Source organism: Lutzomyia longipalpis, chromosome 1 (genome assembly GCF_024334085.1).
Source record: "Lutzomyia longipalpis isolate SR_M1_2022 chromosome 1, ASM2433408v1".
NCBI classification, from domain to species: domain Eukaryota; kingdom Metazoa; phylum Arthropoda; class Insecta; order Diptera; family Psychodidae; genus Lutzomyia; species Lutzomyia longipalpis.
Genome location: NC_074707.1, coordinates 33,845,448 through 33,865,001, shown reverse-complemented (window position 1 = coordinate 33,865,001; position 19,554 = coordinate 33,845,448). Strand labels below are relative to the sequence as shown.

Below are 19,554 nucleotides of genomic sequence, written 5' to 3'. Positions count from 1 at the left end.
AAAATAACGTCACCAATTCATTTTTACGAATCTTGGCTAAATTAAGAATCACTGAGCGCCATAAAGTGATTCAGTATTAAGTTGATGTTTCATCGAGATTGGTTTTATTTTCAAGTGTGAAAAAATTCCTTTTATCAGCGCTATCAACTGAATTTGGGATCTAAATGACTGCCATCGTCGCACTCACGTCCCTCCACACCCCACCTAGGTGTAGATAGCGCCTTATCGCGCAGGTGTTCACGAAATTCCCACTGGTCTGAACTTTCTGTTGCTCTCGAGGAGGACGTTTCTTTGGAGGATTACGCGGAATTGAACGCTCAAGGAGTCCTGGACAGGATTTGCAGTGTTGACAGTGTGTCTGTATGAAGCTAAAGAGTGTGGGATAGTGTTGAGGACAATTCCAAGAGTGCTGGAGAAGTGAGAGATCCGTGAGTGTGCGAAGAAGATTCAATCAATGTCATCGACGTCAGAGATGGAGGAACAGAGTCGGAGCTGAGGCAGCCAACCCCACACAAGGTAGGCCCACAGTGTTTTTGTTGTTTTCTCTCCGCGGGAAAGCCTGTCTCTGTGAGAGATGAAGGGTTCTGAGAGTCCCCAGGAGCAGGGGGATTCCGGGAGTAGTGGGAAGTTGTGCAGTGTGTGCGGAGACAAAGCATTGGGATACAATTTCAATGCCATCACATGCGAGAGCTGCAAAGCCTTCTTCCGGAGGAATGCTCTCTCCACGAAGCCCCTGACCTGCCCATTTAGCGAACAATGTGATATCACAGTGGTCACGAGGCGCTTCTGCCAGAAGTGTCGCCTGGAGAAGTGCTTCAGTATTGGCATGAAGAAGGAGTACATCATGTCGGAGGAGGATAAGATTCAGAAGCGCAAGAAGATTGAGCAGAATCGGGCAAAGAAGAAATTAGCCCTCGGGGAGCCTCCGTTAAAGATAAAACGTGAACCTGCTGACTCAGATGTCTGGACACATCGTCCGGAAGCATTCCCACCGGAAAATTCCTCCTCATCGGAAGTCTCCTTCCCACACGATGGGCACTTCTCATCGCCTGAGAATGCAGGCTCACTGTACTCCCCAACGACGCCAACAACAACGAGAAACTTCCCGACCATTGAGTCCAGCCCCACGGAGATTGTCAACAGTATTGTGGATTCTTCGGATGCATCTCGGGTGATTAATCATCTGATGAAGACACCTGAAGATGCCATCGAAGTGATGGGGAAAATTCTGAATTCCGCAAAGGATGCAATTGTCCTCATAAGTCACTTTATCAGTGCCCCCGGAGATGCCCTGAAAATCATCAGCAAGATCATGAATTCCCCCTTTGATGCCCTCACGGTATTCACGAAGTTCATGAGCTCCCCAACGGATGCCTTTGAGATCATTACAAAAGTCATCAGTTCCCCAAATGATGTACTTCAATTCCTGCAGCAGCTCATGCGCTCCCCCGCCGATGGGTTGCAGATCATGAACAAATTCATCAATGCCCCCGCGGAGGCACTCAAAATAATCAACAAGATGATGAATCACTCCAAAGTGGATTCAACCACGTCGCCAGGGGACAAATCCCCGGACATTGAGAGCCCCTTGAAGACGATGCTGCACCTGCAGCCAAATGAGAGCCCTAAATCATCATCAATGGCATCCTCGACGTGTGAAAGCGCCACCCCAGAGCCACAGAATCCGGAACCAGCGGAGGATGAGGCAAAGAAGATTATGGAAGATGTGGAGAGGATGCCAATTTTGCCAAATTCAATCGAGTCCGTCCTTTGCGAGGCAATCAAACTAGAGTACGAGGGATGCTCGTCAATGGGGCAAGCAGGGGCCAATGGGAGGGAGCTGAATGATGCTGAAAGGGCGAAACTCAATGAGCTCATTGTGGCCAACAAAGCCCTCTATGCGCCTGTCGATGAGGACCTCTCCAGTCTTATATCTGACGATTACAGAATTAGGGTGAGTTAAATGAGTTTTTAATGATTTTTTTTTAATTTTTCTTATTAGATATAAACGTTTGGTTTAAAATTTTTAGGCTAAACTCAAGTTTTTAACGCTTGATCTATGTTTTTAAAAAAAAGTTTAAGCTTTTAAATCAAGGCGTAAAATCTTTGAACTAGGCTGATGATTTTCAACCCAGACAAAAGTTCTCTTAAAGCAAGCCTAAGTTTCTTATGCTAGGTCCTGGTTTAATATGTGAAACTTAAAGCTTTTAAAGCTGGATCTATGCTTTTTAATGAAGGCCTAATTTTTTTGAACAAGACCTAGGTTTTTCAAGTCAGACAAAAGTTTTTTTTTAAGCAAGCCCAGTTTCTTAAGCTAGGTACAGGTTTTTTTTTTAATGTCAGACTTAAGTTCTTAAAGCTAGATCTATGTTTTAAAATCTAGGCCTTAATTCTTTTTAGACTTAGTTTTTCTTAAAGCAGGCTTAATTTCTTTGGATTGGCAAAAAATTTTAAACTAGGTCTAAAAGTCTTAGAACGATTTAAGTTTTCTAAAGACAAAATTTTAGTTTTAAAGCTAATCCTTAGTTTTTTAAACTAGGCCCAATTTTTTCAAAGTCAGACTTTTAAAGTTCCAAGCCTAGGTCTGAGCAAATCAAGGCTAAATGCATTTTTCTTAAAAATCATCTAAAAATTCAGCCTGACTTAACATTACACCTTAAAACTTTGAAAACTTAAACTCGATTTAAAAATCTAACGAAAATCTTAAGAGAAGTTTATATACTTTACTTAAGAAATCAACTAAACGGAACTTAGTAGAGAACTTCACCCTTTATTGTGATTATTTTAAGAATGAAACATTCTCTTATCAGCATTTTCTTCACATCAAGTAATTGCGATAATACTCTTTCGCAACATGGTTAGTCTCTAAAAAATCCCTCAATTATAAAAGTCTCTTGATAATGTCATTGGCACTGTTGAACCATTGCTATGGGTCAGCGGAAATTAAAATATTTATGAATGGAATATGAAAAGTTTTTCAAACTTTGTCCTTCCCTCTTTTTAGCTGTGATTCTTTCGAAGAAAAGAATAGCACAGCTTCTGTGTCCACTCTAAAACTCAAGGTCGTCGGATCGGGCTCAAACTTGGTATGAGCACGAATTAGGGTCCCCACATTCCAAAAAACGTATGCGCCGAAAAACTTTTCCGGCCGTCCGTCCGGCCGTCCGGCCGTCCGGCCGTCCTTCCGGCCGTCCGGCCGTAGTTTGGAGCTCAATTACAAGAGAACGGTAATAGATAGAGACTTGCGGTCAACGGCAAAGTTCAATTATCGACTGGAAGTCGTCCAACTATGATATCAAATTCAGCCCCCCACCCCTGCATCCGCCATTTTGAATTTTTTTCAATTTTGTTTTTGCTATATCTCAGCCTCTATTATAGCTAGAGGTCTGAAATTTTAATATGTTGTAGGGGCCCTTAAGACCTTTTCAACGATACTTCATTTCCAAAAATCGGACAAGCGGTTTAGCAAATGTAGAGTTCTATCGTAAGTGGGCTATAACTCCTAAACCGCTTGACCGATTTGGACCAAACCGGTTTTGAATGAAAGATCTCAATGAGGTCTACAATTATCTATACATAGGAACTTTCAAAAGTTACCGCTAGAGGGCCTACAATCAAAAACAAAATTTTCGATGAGTTTTCGACCAGTTTTCGATTAATATCTCAAAAACTGGACGATAGATTTCGATTAAATTTTAGTATGTTATAGGTGATAGGCACACCTTTTAACCAAAAAAAAATAAAAAAAATTTATGTCGTGGTTTCAGAGATATAGACCAAAACAGGTTTCCATATGTACCGATTGTTGTAATATTGCCTTATATCGGCTTAACGGTACTTGATAAAGACTTTTCGATTGAAGTTTCATCAGGTATAGTGGGCATGACCTATCAGATTTTACTAATTTCAAAATTCAAAATGGCCGCCTTCTGCCATTTTGTTACATCAACAATTACTTTCATCTGTTCACATATATTTTAAACAAACTAATTGGCGCCCCGCGAAGCGGGGCGCCTTTTTTATACATAAAAAATATAAAAATATAAAAATATATAAACCTATAAATATACATATATAAATACAATGATGGTCCAGCAGAGTAAAGGGAATGTACTGGTAAGTTTCACTTACGGGCTGTGATTCTTCCTTCAGATGACAGTCAAAGTGTGGTGAAGTACAATGATGGTCCAGCAGAGTAAAGGGAATGTACTGGTAAGTTTCACTTACGGGCTGTGATTCTTCCTTCAGATGACAGTCCAAGTGTGGTGAAAATTGAGGTGGATAAATTTTTAGGAATGGCTTTCTCACGCATCGAATCACAGCCAACGCGTGTAAATTCTGGGGAAAGGCTTACTCATGCGCGTTGGCTGTGATTCGTTGCGTGAGAAAGCCATTCCTAAAAATTTATCCACCTCAATTTTCACCACACTTGGACTGTCATCTGAAGGAAGAATCACAGCCCGTAAGTGAAACTTACCAGTACATTCCCTTTACTCTGCTGGACCATCATTGTACTTCACCACACTTTGACTGTCATCTGAATTTAAAGAGAATTTTATTGATTTTTTTATTGGAAAATCCCACAATCAATGGGGGAAAATTATACGTATATTTTATGCTTTTGCAGAGAGAATTTTCATGATGGGTTTGATTTAAAACTCCACCCCTATTAAATGAGGGGTGGATTCGAATGGAAAATCGAGGAATTTAGGAAAGTTTTATTTGAGGAACTAATCATCACATTCCGTTGAACTTTTAACACGGTTAATTTTCTTTTTAAAGGTTGAACTTAGGAAAGGACAAAGGTTGAAAATACTTCTCATAGAGTCTTGGTTACAAATTGAATTATTGGTTATAGGAGGAGCAGGTTGTTGAGAATTTGTGTTTATTTTGTGGTAAAACATACACTCTTACTCGAAAATCTATAATAATACTTCATGATAAGTCGATTATATGCTGACTTTTTGATAAGACAACATTTTTTTTCTTTATGATTAGGCATTAAAAATTTGATTCAGGCGCGAAATAAATCGTCACACACACAGAAATAAGCATTAAGTACTCTTCGTCCGCAGTAATTGACTCACAATCAATCTTCCTTGAAGAGAAAGTTTTTTTTTCTTTTGCATACCATTGAGCAATTTTTTTTACGTAATAGAATTTAATCTTGTTTGTGATATGAAGTTTGGGAGAGCTCGTAAATCCCTCATTGAACAAAATATAATTGAGATATCACGAGGTTTGGTGAGGAGAAGATGAAATAATGGGGTCTAAATCACATTCATTGTGCCCATTTGTGCTTTGCTCTGTGATTCACAAAATGTTTCTCTTCTTTTAATAATAATCAATTTTCCATTTGGAATTCTCGTGCCCGCCCCACAATCGCGCGTCATAACTTTGAATCTTTTTGATGAAATAAACAATCAGAAGAATTTAGTTATAGCTGTTAATTTCGGAGGATAAAAGATAGGGAGCTGGAGAGATTTTTAATCGCTTTCAATGCGTTTGAATTGATTATAAAAATTAATCTGATTCATTTAGCCCCATAAGCGTTGAAATTCTTCAAAATAAGATTCAGAATTTGATGAAAAATAATTATTTTTGTACTCTTAAAATTTTGAGATTTTTTTCTTTAATTTCATTAGAAAATTAATTATTCCGATCAATTCAGGAACTTTTACATGACTTACCCCATATCACTATATTTGTTCACTTTGAGTGCATAAAAATGTCTTAAAAAAGACTTTATTTTCTCAAAAATCGGACAGATTCTGTTAAAGAAAAAAAAGTTTTAGAACTTTTTAAAAAGAATTTTAAGAATTTCTCTTGAAAATTGATCCTTTTCGAGAATTTTGAAGTCAAACTTTTTTTTTTTTAATTAATCAGACAAATTCCGTTAACCCTTTCGCGTCCAACGTGAAACATAAAAACAATGAAACATGCGCTATTTTATTACGATATTTATTCTATGAATGCTCTCAGAAGATTTTTCTCAGTCAAAACGTCTTCTTTGGCCTCTTTTGCGTGAATTTGATGCTTTTCTAACTTTAAAAAAACAATTAAATTCATAAATAATTGAAAAAAATAAAATGTTTCTCGTTTGGGTCATCGTATGACCCACAAAACGCGAAAGAGTTAAATTAACATTTAATAGACTTTCAAAATTTCTTTTAAAAATCAACTAAACAAATTTTTGCAGACAAACCACAATCATCAAGACCCACAGCTGTTGAAACTGGTCAATTTAACAGCTGTTGCCATTAGGAGGCTAATAAAGATGTCCAAGAAAATCAGCGCCTTCAAGAATATGTGCCAGGAGGATCAGGTGGCGCTCCTTAAAGGTGGCTGCACGGAAATGATGATCCTCCGTTCAGTGATGCAGTACGACAGTGACAGGGCGTCGTGGAAGGTAAATGAATGGTGGTGGTCAGGAGACATTCCAGAAGATGCTAAAAATCCCGTTTTTCTTTCAAAAGATTCCCCACCATCAGGAAGAAATGTCGCGGATTAAAGCAGATGTCCTCAAGTTGGCCAAGGGGAATGTCTACGAAGAGCACGAACGCTTTATCCTGACATTCGATCCCAAATGGAGAATGGATGAGAATATAATCCTCATCATGTGTGCCATAACGCTCTTCTCACCGGATCGTCCACGTATTATCCATTCGGATGTGATCAAGCTCGAACAAGTAATTTTTTTCTGGAGTTTTTTTTTCGAAGATTTTCCAGAAGATTTCTCATGAAAATAATTCTCCTTTTCAGAATTCCTACTACTACCTCCTGCGAAGGTACCTGGAGAGCGTCTATCCTGGCTGCGAGGCGCGTTCAACCTTCCTCAAGCTAATGCAGAAGGTGAATGAATTGCGACGGCTCAATGAGGTCATCATTGGGGTCTACCTGGATGTGAATCCGCAGCAAGTGGAGCCCCTTCTGCGTGAAATCTTTGACATGAAAAACCACTGAAAACCACTTTGCTAAATTTACAACAAATGTTAATTTTTTTTTCAACGCAAAAACCGGAGCTTTAAGAGAAATCTTCATGTGATATTTCGTCAACTTCTGCGTTCTTATACATTTCTTCGTGAGGAAAGAAAAAGAAAGCCAGAGCTTAATCAATAGGAATTTAATGCTCTCGGTCTCAAAAGGACTGGGATGTGGACACAAAAATGAAGGATGTTGAATTTTTATTGTAAGAAAGAGATAATGATTTTAAGAAAATCACAAAATGCATATTTTATTAAATGTAATAGTGCTTTATTTTCAAAGATATAAATGTTTTAGAAAGATCTCTCAGACATTTTGAATCCATTTCAAGTCCTCGGAGATTGTATCGCTTTTGGTTTTCTTTGCTGGCTTCCTGGGGGAAGTGGATTCACGATCTCTCTTCCTTTTGGCTTTCGGCTGATGTGGTTCAGGTTCCGGAGACTCCGTTTTGATGACAACGCTCTCAATTTCCGCCAATTTCTCCTCGAAATTAAATCCCAGCAGTGGATGACGTACTTTAAGATCCTTCGGGAACTCCTCGTGAGCATTATCCTGGTAAACGTCTTCGTATGAGATCTCCTGCTTTTCAATCGTACGCGTGAGACTTATTCTCCCAGCCAAGGGGAAAGTCTCTGCTTGTAGTTTCTTATCCGGACAAGAAACAAGTGTGATGGTCTTGGAGAGACTATCGGGGAAGTTTTCAATGCAAAATTCCAATCCCTCTTCCTTCATTTTTGTCTTTCCGGACATGTAAATTTTCTTCCCGAGAAATTCTTCAGGATCCAGCAGAGATTTATGGTACTGCAGCACAAAAACTTCCTCCTCTGGGTAGATCTTCATATCCGGATGTCTTCGTGGGGGTTTTACAGACAAATCCCGGTGATTCTCCAGATAATCCTTCACCTTTTCGGACAAATCTGCTTCCAGCAGCCGCGATGGGCCACGTTTTTTTCCAACCAATTTGCGAACTCGTTGAGTCTTCCCAATTCTATCTTCAGATGATGATTCTCTGCTGTCGTGATCATGATCTAGCTCCACCGCATCCTCACTGCCTGCACGTGAAGGAATTTCCACCTTTGCCTCAACTTCCGGACTCGTGCTCCTGGATGTATTTGCTTGTTTCTCCCCTTGAACACGTGTCCTTTCTCCACTTTCAGACGTATCTGCATCGGAGATGATTGCCTTTGTTGATTTTGATTTCTTTTTTCGCGAATCAGACGGCATTTTTTGAGAAAATTAAATAAAACTAAAGTCACTAAAATTGTTTTCGTTTTGCCGAGCAACAAATTTTGAGGTTATGTTGATTGGAGGTTGCAACGCCGGATGCAATAATTGCTTGTATAGTGTACCATTAGTGTGTCCCACTAAAAATGCGAAATTAAACATTTTCTATCATTTTCACATAAAAAAAATACATAAAAAGTATGTAATTTTCTAATTATGCGTAAGTTTTAACATAAATTATATTCTAAAGTACTTAAGAATTTTCTGAGAACTCAACTTTTTTTCATGTGAAAATCATGCAAATTACCTGAAGTAATTTTTTTGTGTGTCAATGTGGGACATTATAATATTGGGGCATTTAAATTTTAAAGCTCCTTTTTGTCCGTTCCCTCTCAAACGCACGTTGTTCCTCTGTGATTTGAGTCCATTTTCTCAGTTTTTCCCAGTGAATTTCCACCCGAATGGCATATTTATCAATCCCTGACATCATCCTCGAACACAATATTCAAAATGTGGGCTACAATCTGCTGCAAATAATCGACGGCGACGACCGAGAAGTCCCCCAATCGAGTCCGGAAGTTTATTGGCCCCAAAAGCCCGTGGAAACTCCTCAAATTTACCCATTTCCGAATGCGTATTATGGCACGTATTACCCCAATGTCCAGAACACGGTACGACCAATTTTGGGGCGCCGAAGCTCCCTTCCGGAGCCCCCAACGTACCCGCGGAAGATGAGTGCGGACTCTGTGTTGTCTGATGGGCTACTCTTCAGCAAGACCACCCTTCTGCCTGAGAGATCTTCCTACTTTGAGGAAGTCCGCCCGAGGAATTGCAAGGGATTTGCGAAGAAATTCCAGCGCAGGGGGTCCCTCAATTCGACCTACTTGAATTTAAATTCGGAAAAGGAAATGAGCCTCACAGCTCACAACATTTTCCCAAAAGTGTAAGGAAAATTGAGCTTTGAGCCTCTAAGGAGCTTCTAATTGTTTATTTATTGTCTTTCAGATGCCCTCCCCCATTGCCGAAGGACCTTCTGCAAGTCCTGAAAATCCTGGAGGACAATCTCATGCATTTCGTGACACTCTCACGAAGCTTAAACAACCACCAGCCAACATTGTTTCCCATCGTGGAAAAAGATGCAGGACTCATCAATGGACTTGGGAAATATTATGGTTATCTGGTGACATTGGCCATCAGAGAGAAAAACTGGGTAAGTTTTCCTTGCAACAAGATTGAAACGTGAAAAATCCTTTTGACACGATTTTCCTTGCAGGTTTCCCTAATGGCTCCTGCTCTCAATCTCAGGGATAAATTCCTTGATAGCTTTACCTACTTGTGCCAGGAATTGCACGGAGCCATAGCTAAAGCTCAAGTTTTCACAGAAAATTCAGGAGAATTTGGTGAGATAATCCTGCTAATTTTCTTCTTGATTATCATCTCATAAAAATCCTTTAATTTTTCTTTTCAGAGGAATCCCAGGAGAATCGAGAAGCAGCTGAAGAGCTCAATTATTGGATTCGTGAAATCTTCACCTTCACCTGGCTCATGCTGCGCATAAACAGTTATCCGTGTCAAGTGCAAGAAAGAAATCTCTTCATTGGTTTCTGATTTAGTAATTTCATTTTAATTAATTAAAAATTCATGTTTCACGCAGAAAATGCAATGAAAAATGCATTAGAAATCATCTTTTGATTCCTAAAAAAAAAACATTATTCTCCTAATAAATCTAGCACTGCTATTTTATAATTTGAGCTGTTTTATGCAAATAAGTCTGTGAGCGTAGAGAAAATTTTATTCACATGTAATCTCAAAATTCAAAGTATTAGCTAGCAATAAAAAATCCAAAGTGATGAAAATTCTTTTTTTTTTTTCTATGCAAAAGGAATGTTTTCTAGTTGACTTGTAGGAAAAGCTTCAGCGGAACTTTGGTTGAAATCGCATTGAACACATCCTCGGTGATTTTGGAAAATGTCTTCGTGACTGATGGCTTCATATCCTTGAAGACATCCCGCCAATTCTCATTTATGTACAAATGCACAGCCTCATCGATCTCCGGATTTGTGTTGAAAATATTGTCCATTTGCGTTCGCATATCACCAGGTTTTACGTCCACCATTGTGCTGGTTGTCTGGGGGAGAAATAAGGATATTTGAAGAGCTTTTTTAGACACCATGGGGATTCATTTGGAAGCCTTAGATCTGGTTTAATTTATTTTGTTAATTTAATTGAAGTTCTTTTACTCTAAAGCTCCTGGAGCTATTTAGAATAATGGAAATGAAGATCAGCCTCTAAATTTTTTTTTAGTATGTAATGCAGAATTTTAGAGTATTTTAATAAAAAATTCTTTCCATGTTTCCACAATTATTGAAGAAGAAAATTGATTTAGTTTTAAAGGTAACGTCAATTTTAATCTCAAACTAATTAAAATCTGCATTGATTAAAAAAATGTACTGGTAAACTGACCAAGCTTACGAGAGCTGTGTTTCTTTCAGTGTAGGTACCAATTTTGTGAGAGCAAACTGGATTGCGAATTAATTAGCTGTGTTTCTTTCAGACACAGCTTTTGTGTACCGAGCAAAATCGAAAGTCGTCAGATCGGGCTCAAACTTGGGATGAGCACGAATTAGGGTCCCCACATTCCAAAAAACGTATGCGCCAAAAAAAATTTTTCCGGCCGTCCTTCCGTAGTTCAACCATAAATTGCAAGAGAACTGTAATAGATAGAGACTTGCGGTAAACGGCAAAGTTTAAAAGTCGACTGGAAGACGTCCGATTATGACGTCAAATTTTACCCCCCACCCCTCCGTCCGCCATTTTGAATAACCTCAAAATTTTGTTTTGCCAATATCTCAGCCCCTGTAATAGCTAAAAATCTGAAATTTTAGTATGTTGTAGGGGCCATCAAGACCTTTCCAACGATACCTCATTTTCGAAAATCGGTCAAGCCGTTTTGTCAATATGGCCGCCACAATTTTTCATCGAAAATCGACGATAACTCGAAAACGACTTGACCGATTTTGATCAACCCGGGGTCAAATGAAAGATCTCAACAAACCCTACAACTCTCTAGAACATCCGAAGTTTCAAAAGTGACCGCTAGGGGGCCAAAAATCAAAAACAAAATTTTCGATGAGTTTTCGATGAATATCTCGAAAACGGCTACATAAATTTTCTTCATTTTTTGATATGTTATAGCTGACCATATTATATAGCTTCATGCCAAAAATGAAGAAAATCTATGGATCCGTTCTCGAGATATAGCCTTCCAAAGTTGGCATGTCATATCTCGGGTTCTACAGGTCCGATCTTGATCAACTCAAGCGCAAATGAAAGGATTCGAGAAACCCTACAAATGTCTAGAACATTGCAACTTCGAGAAATGACCGTAAGAGGCGCTAAAGTCAAAAACAAAGTTTTCGAAAATTTCGAACTCGAATTTTTCGAAAATGGCGACATAAATTTTTCTCATTTTTCGATATGTTATAGCTGACTTCAAGACCTTTCAAACAAAAAAAAATTTATGAAAATCTATGGATCCGTTCTCGAGATATGGCCTTCTAAAGATTTCTTAGGGTATGACTTTTCAACTTTTCCCGACTTTGCGCGTATTTAAACTAATTCGCGTTCTAGTTTGCTCTCACAAAATTGGTACACTGAAAGAAACACAGCTCCCGTAAGCTTGGTCAGCTTACCAGTACATTTAAATACGCGCAAAGTCGGGAAAAGTTGAAAAGTCATACCCCAAGAAATCTTTAGAAGGCTATATATCGAGAACGGATCCATAGATTTTCATAAATTTTTTTTTGTTTGAAAGATCTTGAAGTCAGCTATAACATATCGAAAAATGAAAAAAATTTATGTCGCCATTTTCGAAAAATTCGAGTTCGAAATTTTCGAAAACTTTGTTTTTGACTTTAGCGCATCTTGCGGTCATTTCTCGAAGTTGCAATGTTCTAGACATTTGTAGGGTTTCTCGAAACCTTTCATTTGCGCTTGAGTCGATCAAGATCGGACTTGTAGAATCCGAGATATGACATGCCAACTTTGGAAGGCTATATCTCGAGAACGGATCCATAGATTTTCTTCATTTTTGGCATGGAGCTAGATAATATAGTCAGCTACAACATATCAAAAAATGAAAAAAATTTATGTCGCCGTTTTCGAGATATTCATCGAAAACTAATCGAAAATTTTGTTTTTGATTTTTGGCCCGCTAGCGGTCACTTTTGAAACTTCGGATGTTCTAGAGAGTTGTAGGGTTTGTTGAGATCTTTCATTTGACCCCGGGTTGATCAAAATCGGTCAAGCCGTTTTCGAGTTATGGTCGATTTTCGATGAAAAATTGTGGCAGCCATTTTGGCTAAACGGCTTGACCGATTTTCGAAAATGAGGTATCGTTGGAAAGCCCTTGATGGCCCCTACAACATATCAAAATTTCAGATTTTTAGCTATTACAGGGGCTGAGATATAGCGAAAACAAAATTTTGAGGTTATTCAAAATGGCGGACGGAGGGGTGGGGGGTGGATTTGACCTCATAATCGGATGTCTTCCGGTCGATATTTAAACTTTGCCGTTGACCGCAAGTCTCTATCTATTACCGTTCTCTTGGAATTTAAGGTTGAACCACGGCGGACGGCCGGCCGGACAAAAAATTTTTTGGCGCATACGTTTTTTGGAATGTGGGGACCCTAATTCGTGCTCATCCCAAGTTTGAGGGCGATCTGACGACTTTCGATTTTGCTCGGTACACAAAAGCTGTGTCTGAAAGAAACACAGCTAATATGTGTGCTCATTTCCTGCCTGTCCAGGTAAAACAGGATACGCTGATTAGCTCCATAAACTACAAGAAATCAATCTTTTCTAGAGGACTTAAGTGAAATTAACGTATAATTAAAAATTTTAATGTTAATTTGATCTCACAGAGTATATTATTATTTTGAATTAAATTTTGTAAATTGAGTACTTCCTAATCTTCCTAAAGTTCGTTCAAATTTTATATTGATTTAAAAAATGAACCTGTTTAAGGAGATCATCTCTCTCCAGGACGTTAAGAAAGTGAAGGAATTAATGATGTGAAGATTTGTGGTAAGTTTCTTTCTTTTAAGTAAGATTAAATCTGAAGGAAATTTCAAATAAGCCGGAAAATTGCCATAAAAAGATTTTTGAGATATTATCTCCTCAAACAAATTCCTCGAAAAAACTCTCCTTTTCTTTTATCATTTTTTACTAATTTCAGAAAATGGTTTATTTTTAACAATCGTTTGTTATTCTTGGATTTTTCTCAATTCCTTTTTTCAACTTATGATTCGAAGATTTTTAACTTCTTCCTCAAGTGCAATTTAATTGGGAAATTTTCGTACATTAACCCATTTCTTTTACGTCCAGGTACCAGCAGACCATTAATCAATAATAATTTATACTTAAAAGATGTGAAAAAAATTATAAAAATATTACACCTAAATAAAAAGTAAATTTTTGACGCTTTTCTAATGTTTTTTCAATACAATTTTCATGATTTTCACTCACCTTAAGATAAGTCTCTCCATTCAGCGTAATCTTATCGAGCGTGTACTTAACTGCAAGCTCCACGTTGTCTGCAATAAAATTCACAATATAATTAATTTTCCATTGAATTTTCTCACACTCTGAAAAGCTTCACGTCTTACATATCGTGATGTTGCACATTCCGGAGCTAATCAATGGGATTAAATGGAATTTTCCTTTCATCTTATACGGCCCATGGAGGGTTAGTTGGGGCGCTGTGAAGACAATTTCATTCTCTTTCCCCATAAAATCTTCCTCAATGGCTCTGTGGGGGGATAATTAAAAGTTAAAGCTTTCCTTTCCTCCCAACGAAATATTCCCCCAAATTGGAGCTTTTATTTACGTGGCTCGTAGAGCTTTCAATGACTGCAATCCGTGAAGCTTCGAATTAAGCAGGAAGAGCTTAAAATGCACTGTTGGTGTGAATTTTGTTGCGAGTGTTGCATTCTCAATGAGAAGCGGATCGAGTGCTTGGAAGTCGGTGTCTTCATCACCAAAGAGACTAATGATGGAATTAAAGAGATTCACAACACAATCACTGTCACCAAATGGGCACGGCGTATGCGGCGACATAGCACAGCTCAGTGCGCACAAATTGAGAAAGAGAAAAATTTTCCACTTATCCATCGTGATTTTCTCCGCAAACACCGCGTTCTTGTCTTGTTGAATGTGAGAAATGAAATACCCTTGAATTGTGGAAAAATCGTTGCTTTTATACTGTTCAATAGTGAGATGAAAAAAATCTTTTCATGATGCATAAATTAAAGTGAATTCTAAACAACATCATGGCTCTTTCATTGCATTAATTCCACTAACAGAGAATGTTTTCATTGGCGGCACATAACGCATCTCTTCTCACACACAAATCAACACAAAACTTTTCTTTTGTTAAAATAACAATTTTTTTGGAGATTTTCCCAACAAAGTTGCTCATTTTCCTCTCAAGAAATCATTTTTTTTCCAATTAAAAACATCTATTCCAGTTTGCTTCATTGTAAGTTGTCGACAATTTCCACAGAAAAACTATTGAATATGCTAAATGGAAAAACAACTCTGTTGATTTTATTTATGTAGAATTTATAATATATCTCTCATGACGCTTATAGACATTTTTTTTATTATTTTGTAACATTTTCTTCACACTGCACGCACGTCACAGCTTCGCACAGAAGATTAATCTTCAAGGAAGAAATTGTTGTATGGAATCTTTGAGAAAGGTTCGTTGAGGATTGTCCCAAAGAATTGTCCAACTAGTTTAAACAGCAGAGGTTTCATGGCATCGAAGAAAATTCTCCAATTATCATTGAAGAACTCATTGGCACTCTTTGCCAGAGCTTTGTCTCCACCAAAGAGATTGTCGAAGAAGAAGAAAATCCTTCAGGAAAAAATTATTCTTTAGCCAAAATAAATTTTTATGAAGGATTTTTTTTTTGAAAAAATTTACCTCGTTGTGGTAAATCGAGCTTTGTAGTTTTCCAGCTTGAGATACTTCTCATTGTCCTTTTCAACTAATTTAACCGTCCCATTCCAATAGAAATCAAAGTCCAACATTGTATTGTTTGTTTTTCCTTCACCAGTCATTGGGAATAATAGGAATTCGCCACGGAGTTTGTAGTCACCTGTTACCTCTAATTTATCAGCCTTAAAGTGAACCTGGAGCTTTTTTGGTTCCTTTGTGAAACCGCTGGAAAATATTTTATTTAACTTTATTAATGAATCTCAGGCAGAAATATTTTAGAACAAGGACTCTAGGAAGAATCTAAATTAATTAGCAGAATTTTCTATTTATACAATATTTTTATTAAAAAGTTTTTAAAGCTCAAAATTAGTTCAAATTTTAAAACTTATGAATTTCTTGCAAGTATTTTTTCTAAATTATTTTAATTTATTTAATTTCTCATTTAGTTTTTAATTATCTTGTGAATAATTCATCAGTCTCGTTAAACTAATTAGTGCTTTGACTTTAATTAGTGGGAAAATGCAAATTACTTAATTTTAAATCCTGCTAAATATAATTTAGAATTTTTAATTTTCTAAAGAGACGGGATATTATATTAAAAAAAAACTTTTCAATTTAGAACATTCCACTTTTAAATTAATCTGAAGATAATCGCTTATAATAAAATTAATTGGATGAATATATAAGTTGTCTTGAAAGATTACTGATCTATTTTGCTTTGTAATGGTGAAAAAATCATCTAAAAATATTATTTTAATTTAATTTAAAGTATCCTTAAAAATGTTTTTCGATTAAATCACTTGGCACGAAAGGGTAAATTAAATATTGTATAATTCTTCAGTCTTTTCATTAATTTTTAGTAAAATGATATCTAATGATAAAGTAAATAAAATCTTTTGAAAACAACTACAGTACCTATATCAATTAAAAGTTCCCAAAGAGCTTTTAAAATTTTCTTTATGGAAATTTTCGCCTTCTTTCGGTCATAAGAAACCTCTGGTTAACGTAATCAATGGGCAAATGTTTAGCACTCTTAAAAGTTTTCTGAGAATTTTCTTGCAAAATTATCCTTGTTTTAGGTCGTAAATAAAACGCGAGAAGAGGATTAGGGATCATAAAGTATTAGAATCTTTCTTGGCTGCTCTCAGTAGTCTCAGTATGATCAAGTTGATATAAGAAAACGTTTTAGTCTAAAGATAAGTACGTTAATTATCGTAATTAACATTCCCTAATCACTAATATTCTTAACATCAATTACATAAAGTTAAAATCATTATACTGTTCCAATATATAGGGGAGAGCGGGGTTAAAAAAGTCACTTAAGGGTTTAGAAAAAGCTCAAAATATCATATTTCCCAAACAGATAAAGCGAAATGTATAACTCATTTCTTTAGGAAATTTACTGCCCTACAACTCTTTCTCAGATCATTTTGTTCTATCTAGCTAGGAAATATGATATTTTAGGCTCTTTCTAAACCCTTAAGTGACTTTATTAGCCCCGCCCTCCCCTACTAATTTATATAATTTATTACTTCACTTTTTGCACTTTCCACCAAACAGTCTAAATTATGCCAAAATTATAAAATTGAATTTTGTGCATCAAAGACAAAGAAAAAACTTTAGAAAGTCTTCAAAATAATTATTAAAAATTTTTAAAAATAATTTTTTTATTCAATGGCACGATATTATAATTTATAACACTAAAAAAAGACGATAAGAAAGATTACTTACTCCATTTGTAGAATTTTAGCCGTGGAAAATCCGTACAAATTGACATTCCTGAGAAAGAGCTGAAGATTCAGGGCGCCATTGAGATTCCTCTTCAAGTCGATTTTCTCATGAAATTGCGGATCAATCGACGGTAAGCCAATTTCTTTTATTCCTCTCGGGAAATTAACAATAATTTTTGATGCGGTTTGTATGATACACTCCGAATCTCCATAGTGGCACTTTTCAATGCCAGGGGCTAAAGAAAGTCAAATATTCAATCACAAATCTTCAGCTGCTGGAAAACTTTGTCATATTTTCTTACGGAATTGCGCCGAAGTGAGGGAGGAGAGGGTAAACAGGAGTGAGAAGATGTACACTGAATTTCCCATTTTTTGTGCTTTTTTGTAAATTGTTTGAAAAATACTGAACAAAAATTTTGTGCCCACATTCATTTTATACTTTACCCCACTCACCCCACTATTTACATTCGCGACCTTTCTGTGCTGCTAATGTATACAGCTTTAGTAGCTCTTGTATGACTAGACTGCTTTTGCAGCAATTGTCTAAATGACTACAACTAATTTGCAATGGCAATAAGTTTTGCCGATAGACAACAATACACATCAATACACATCTTCACACGTGTAGAAAATGAGATTTATTTATTTGAGATTTATGATAAGAATTTCATGAGTTCTCATGAAATTTTGGCAGGTAGAACTTTCCAATATTTAAAAACTGAGTTGATAATTTTATGATCATCACCTGTAATTTGACCCACAAGTTTGATCGGTCAGTGTTAACGACTTAATCTTGTTAATGATTTTTATAGTTTCATCTCCTCACCAGAGCTGCCAATATATACAAACACAGTGCAGCAGAGAGTTCCTCTAAATTAGCTATTTACTGCATCTGTTTTATTTAATTGCTTTTTGCGTTTTTCTTAATGTATCATTCTGGAAAATTTTATTTATGCAAAATACTCAACTTATACAATTTATGCAAATATAATTTTCATATACATAATATACTTGAGAGGATTGCAAAATAAGTAGAAATTGTATATATAATTTTCCAGGGAAATTAATTAACTTCTGGTGCATTGAAGAGTTCATTGTAGGGAATCTTGGAGAAGGGTCCACTAATGACATTTTGTAGAATTTGGGAAATAGCATCAGTCGTGCTGGTTTAAGTTCAGTCAAGATTACATTCCAATTTTCATTGAGGAATTGATTCATATTATCACTCAAGGCACGATCTCCATTGAAGAGATTTTCAAAGTCCATATGGAGCCTGACAATAAAAGAAACTTCTCATTTAGAAAATGGAAAACTTGAACAATAAATCTCAGTGAATGAATCACCTTGTTGTATTGAAGAAAAGCTTTGAATTTTCAACTTTAACATATTCTTTGTTGTTCTTCTCAACTTTGTTGACAGTGAATCGCCATCCGGCGTCCCAATTGTCGAAAGTTAAATTACATTTTCCTTCTCCGTTTATTGGAAGCAGCAAAATTCGTCCTCTTGCCTTGTAATTTGCATTAAGGACGAGTTTATCGAGACGTGCTCTCATTTCAATTTTTCTTGGATTCTCCACAAAGCCCCTTTTTGGAAAATTAAAAGTTAAATTTTTAACTTGAAAAAATTAAAAAATATATTTTTGAGAGTTTACTTACTGCATTTTGTAGACTTTCAGCTGACTAAGCCCATTGAGAATAATGTCGCGGAAGAATAAATTAATATTCACAGGACTCTCACTGTTCTGCCTTATATCCACTTTATCCACTCGAAGAGGATCAATGGGGATTAAGTTGAGTCCCGGAAATCCATTTCCTGCACTACGTAGGACTTCCTCTGAGGACTGAATTAAACACTGAGAGTCCCCATATGAGCACTTTTTCACATTTGTTGCTAAAATTGTATTAAAATCTCCCTTAAAATCATACAAAATAAATACAAATTTTTAACAATTAAACTTACGAAACTTTGCTGAGATCACAACGAAAGCCAGTGAAAGGAGAAAAAGTTTCTTCATTTTCTTTTAATGATTCTCTTACAACTAAATCCAAAAAAAAACTATAATTCACAACCGGGTTAAGTATGTCTTGCGGGGGAAATTTTAACGGGATGAATGAATGAGTTCGAAGTGATGTTGTGAGATTTTATACGAGTTTTTCTCAAGGATTTAATCTAATTAAATACAATCTCTTGCGGTTAATTTCCTCTCGCTCTCTCACTTGGAGGAGACAAATGTGTTCGATTGTGCTGAATAAAGTTTGCATTATGTGCATAAAATAATTTGCATTGCTAATTTTCTCTCCATACTTTGGCAGCTTGTATTAGTTTATGATTCTAGGCAGTCATTGCGTAGTTGTGGGCTTCTGGGAGCTTTTATAACGTCCATTACGTCAAACAAGCAACTTTTGTTACCTATATCTGTTACATAGTTGAGCTTAATCAGTCTCAATCATCATGTGAATTAGATTAAAATTATTAAACAGAATCTCATAGAATATTCTTAGAAAAACATGCAGATTACTATTTAAGAATTTTACAAACAGATTTATTAACATAAAAGGAACTTATTCTGGATTTAATATAATTTCTCACATTAAAAATCGAAAAGTTGAAAT

The 19,554-nt window shown here is 36.5% G+C and overlaps 3 protein-coding genes across 3 annotated transcripts; 2 read left to right on the top strand and 1 right to left on the bottom strand.

The window, feature by feature from the left end:
* Positions 1–71: 71 nt before the first annotated feature.
* Positions 72–7,288, top strand: LOC129786006 (nuclear hormone receptor HR96). The gene is made up of 4 exons (XM_055820760.1): positions 72–1,954; positions 6,200–6,409; positions 6,477–6,689; positions 6,763–7,288. Exons 1-4 carry the CDS (start codon positions 575–577, stop codon positions 6,961–6,963), a joined length of 2,004 nt encoding a protein of 667 aa, XP_055676735.1. The 5' UTR covers positions 72–574; the 3' UTR covers positions 6,964–7,288.
* A 1,285-nt stretch (positions 7,289–8,573) lies between these two features.
* On the top strand, positions 8,574–10,064 carry LOC129786129 (uncharacterized). Its single transcript, XM_055820962.1, has 4 exons — positions 8,574–9,151; positions 9,214–9,418; positions 9,482–9,608; positions 9,677–10,064. Exons 1-4 carry the CDS (start codon positions 8,670–8,672, stop codon positions 9,814–9,816), a joined length of 954 nt encoding a protein of 317 aa, XP_055676937.1. The 5' UTR covers positions 8,574–8,669; the 3' UTR covers positions 9,817–10,064.
* Positions 10,065–10,099: 35 nt separating this feature from the next.
* LOC129789028 (uncharacterized) lies at positions 10,100–19,067 on the bottom strand. The gene is made up of 8 exons (XM_055825677.1): positions 18,902–19,067; positions 18,598–18,832; positions 18,286–18,525; positions 17,911–18,215; positions 14,097–14,496; positions 13,876–14,018; positions 13,736–13,803; positions 10,100–10,336 (listed from the first exon to the last, which is right to left on the bottom strand). Exons 1-8 carry the CDS (start codon positions 18,954–18,956, stop codon positions 10,100–10,102), a joined length of 1,683 nt encoding a protein of 560 aa, XP_055681652.1. The 5' UTR covers positions 18,957–19,067.
* Positions 19,068–19,554: the final 487 nt, after the last annotated feature.

Excerpts from the sequence above, each read along its gene's own strand:
- LOC129786006 (XM_055820760.1), top strand. The coding sequence starts at position 575 with ATGAAGGGTTCTGAGAGTCCCCAGGAGCAGGGGGATTCCGGGAGTAGT. Across the intron at positions 6,410-6,476 it reads GTGACAGGGCGTCGTGGAAG|ATTCCCCACCATCAGGAAGA; the intron begins GTAAATGAATGG and ends TTCTTTCAAAAG. Across the intron at positions 6,690-6,762 it reads ATGTGATCAAGCTCGAACAA|AATTCCTACTACTACCTCCT; the intron begins GTAATTTTTTTC and ends TCTCCTTTTCAG.
- LOC129789028 (XM_055825677.1), bottom strand. The coding sequence starts at position 18,956 with ATGAAGAAACTTTTTCTCCTTTCACTGGCTTTCGTTGTGATCTCAGCA. Across the intron at positions 18,833-18,901 it reads TGTGATCTCAGCAAAGTTTC|CAACAAATGTGAAAAAGTGC; the intron begins GTAAGTTTAATT and ends ATACAATTTTAG. Across the intron at positions 18,216-18,285 it reads CTTTTCTTCAATACAACAAG|GCTCCATATGGACTTTGAAA; the intron begins GTGATTCATTCA and ends TTTTATTGTCAG.
- LOC129786129 (XM_055820962.1), top strand. The coding sequence starts at position 8,670 with ATGGCATATTTATCAATCCCTGACATCATCCTCGAACACAATATTCAA. Across the intron at positions 9,152-9,213 it reads CACAACATTTTCCCAAAAGT|ATGCCCTCCCCCATTGCCGA; the intron begins GTAAGGAAAATT and ends ATTGTCTTTCAG. Across the intron at positions 9,419-9,481 it reads CCATCAGAGAGAAAAACTGG|GTTTCCCTAATGGCTCCTGC; the intron begins GTAAGTTTTCCT and ends TTTTCCTTGCAG.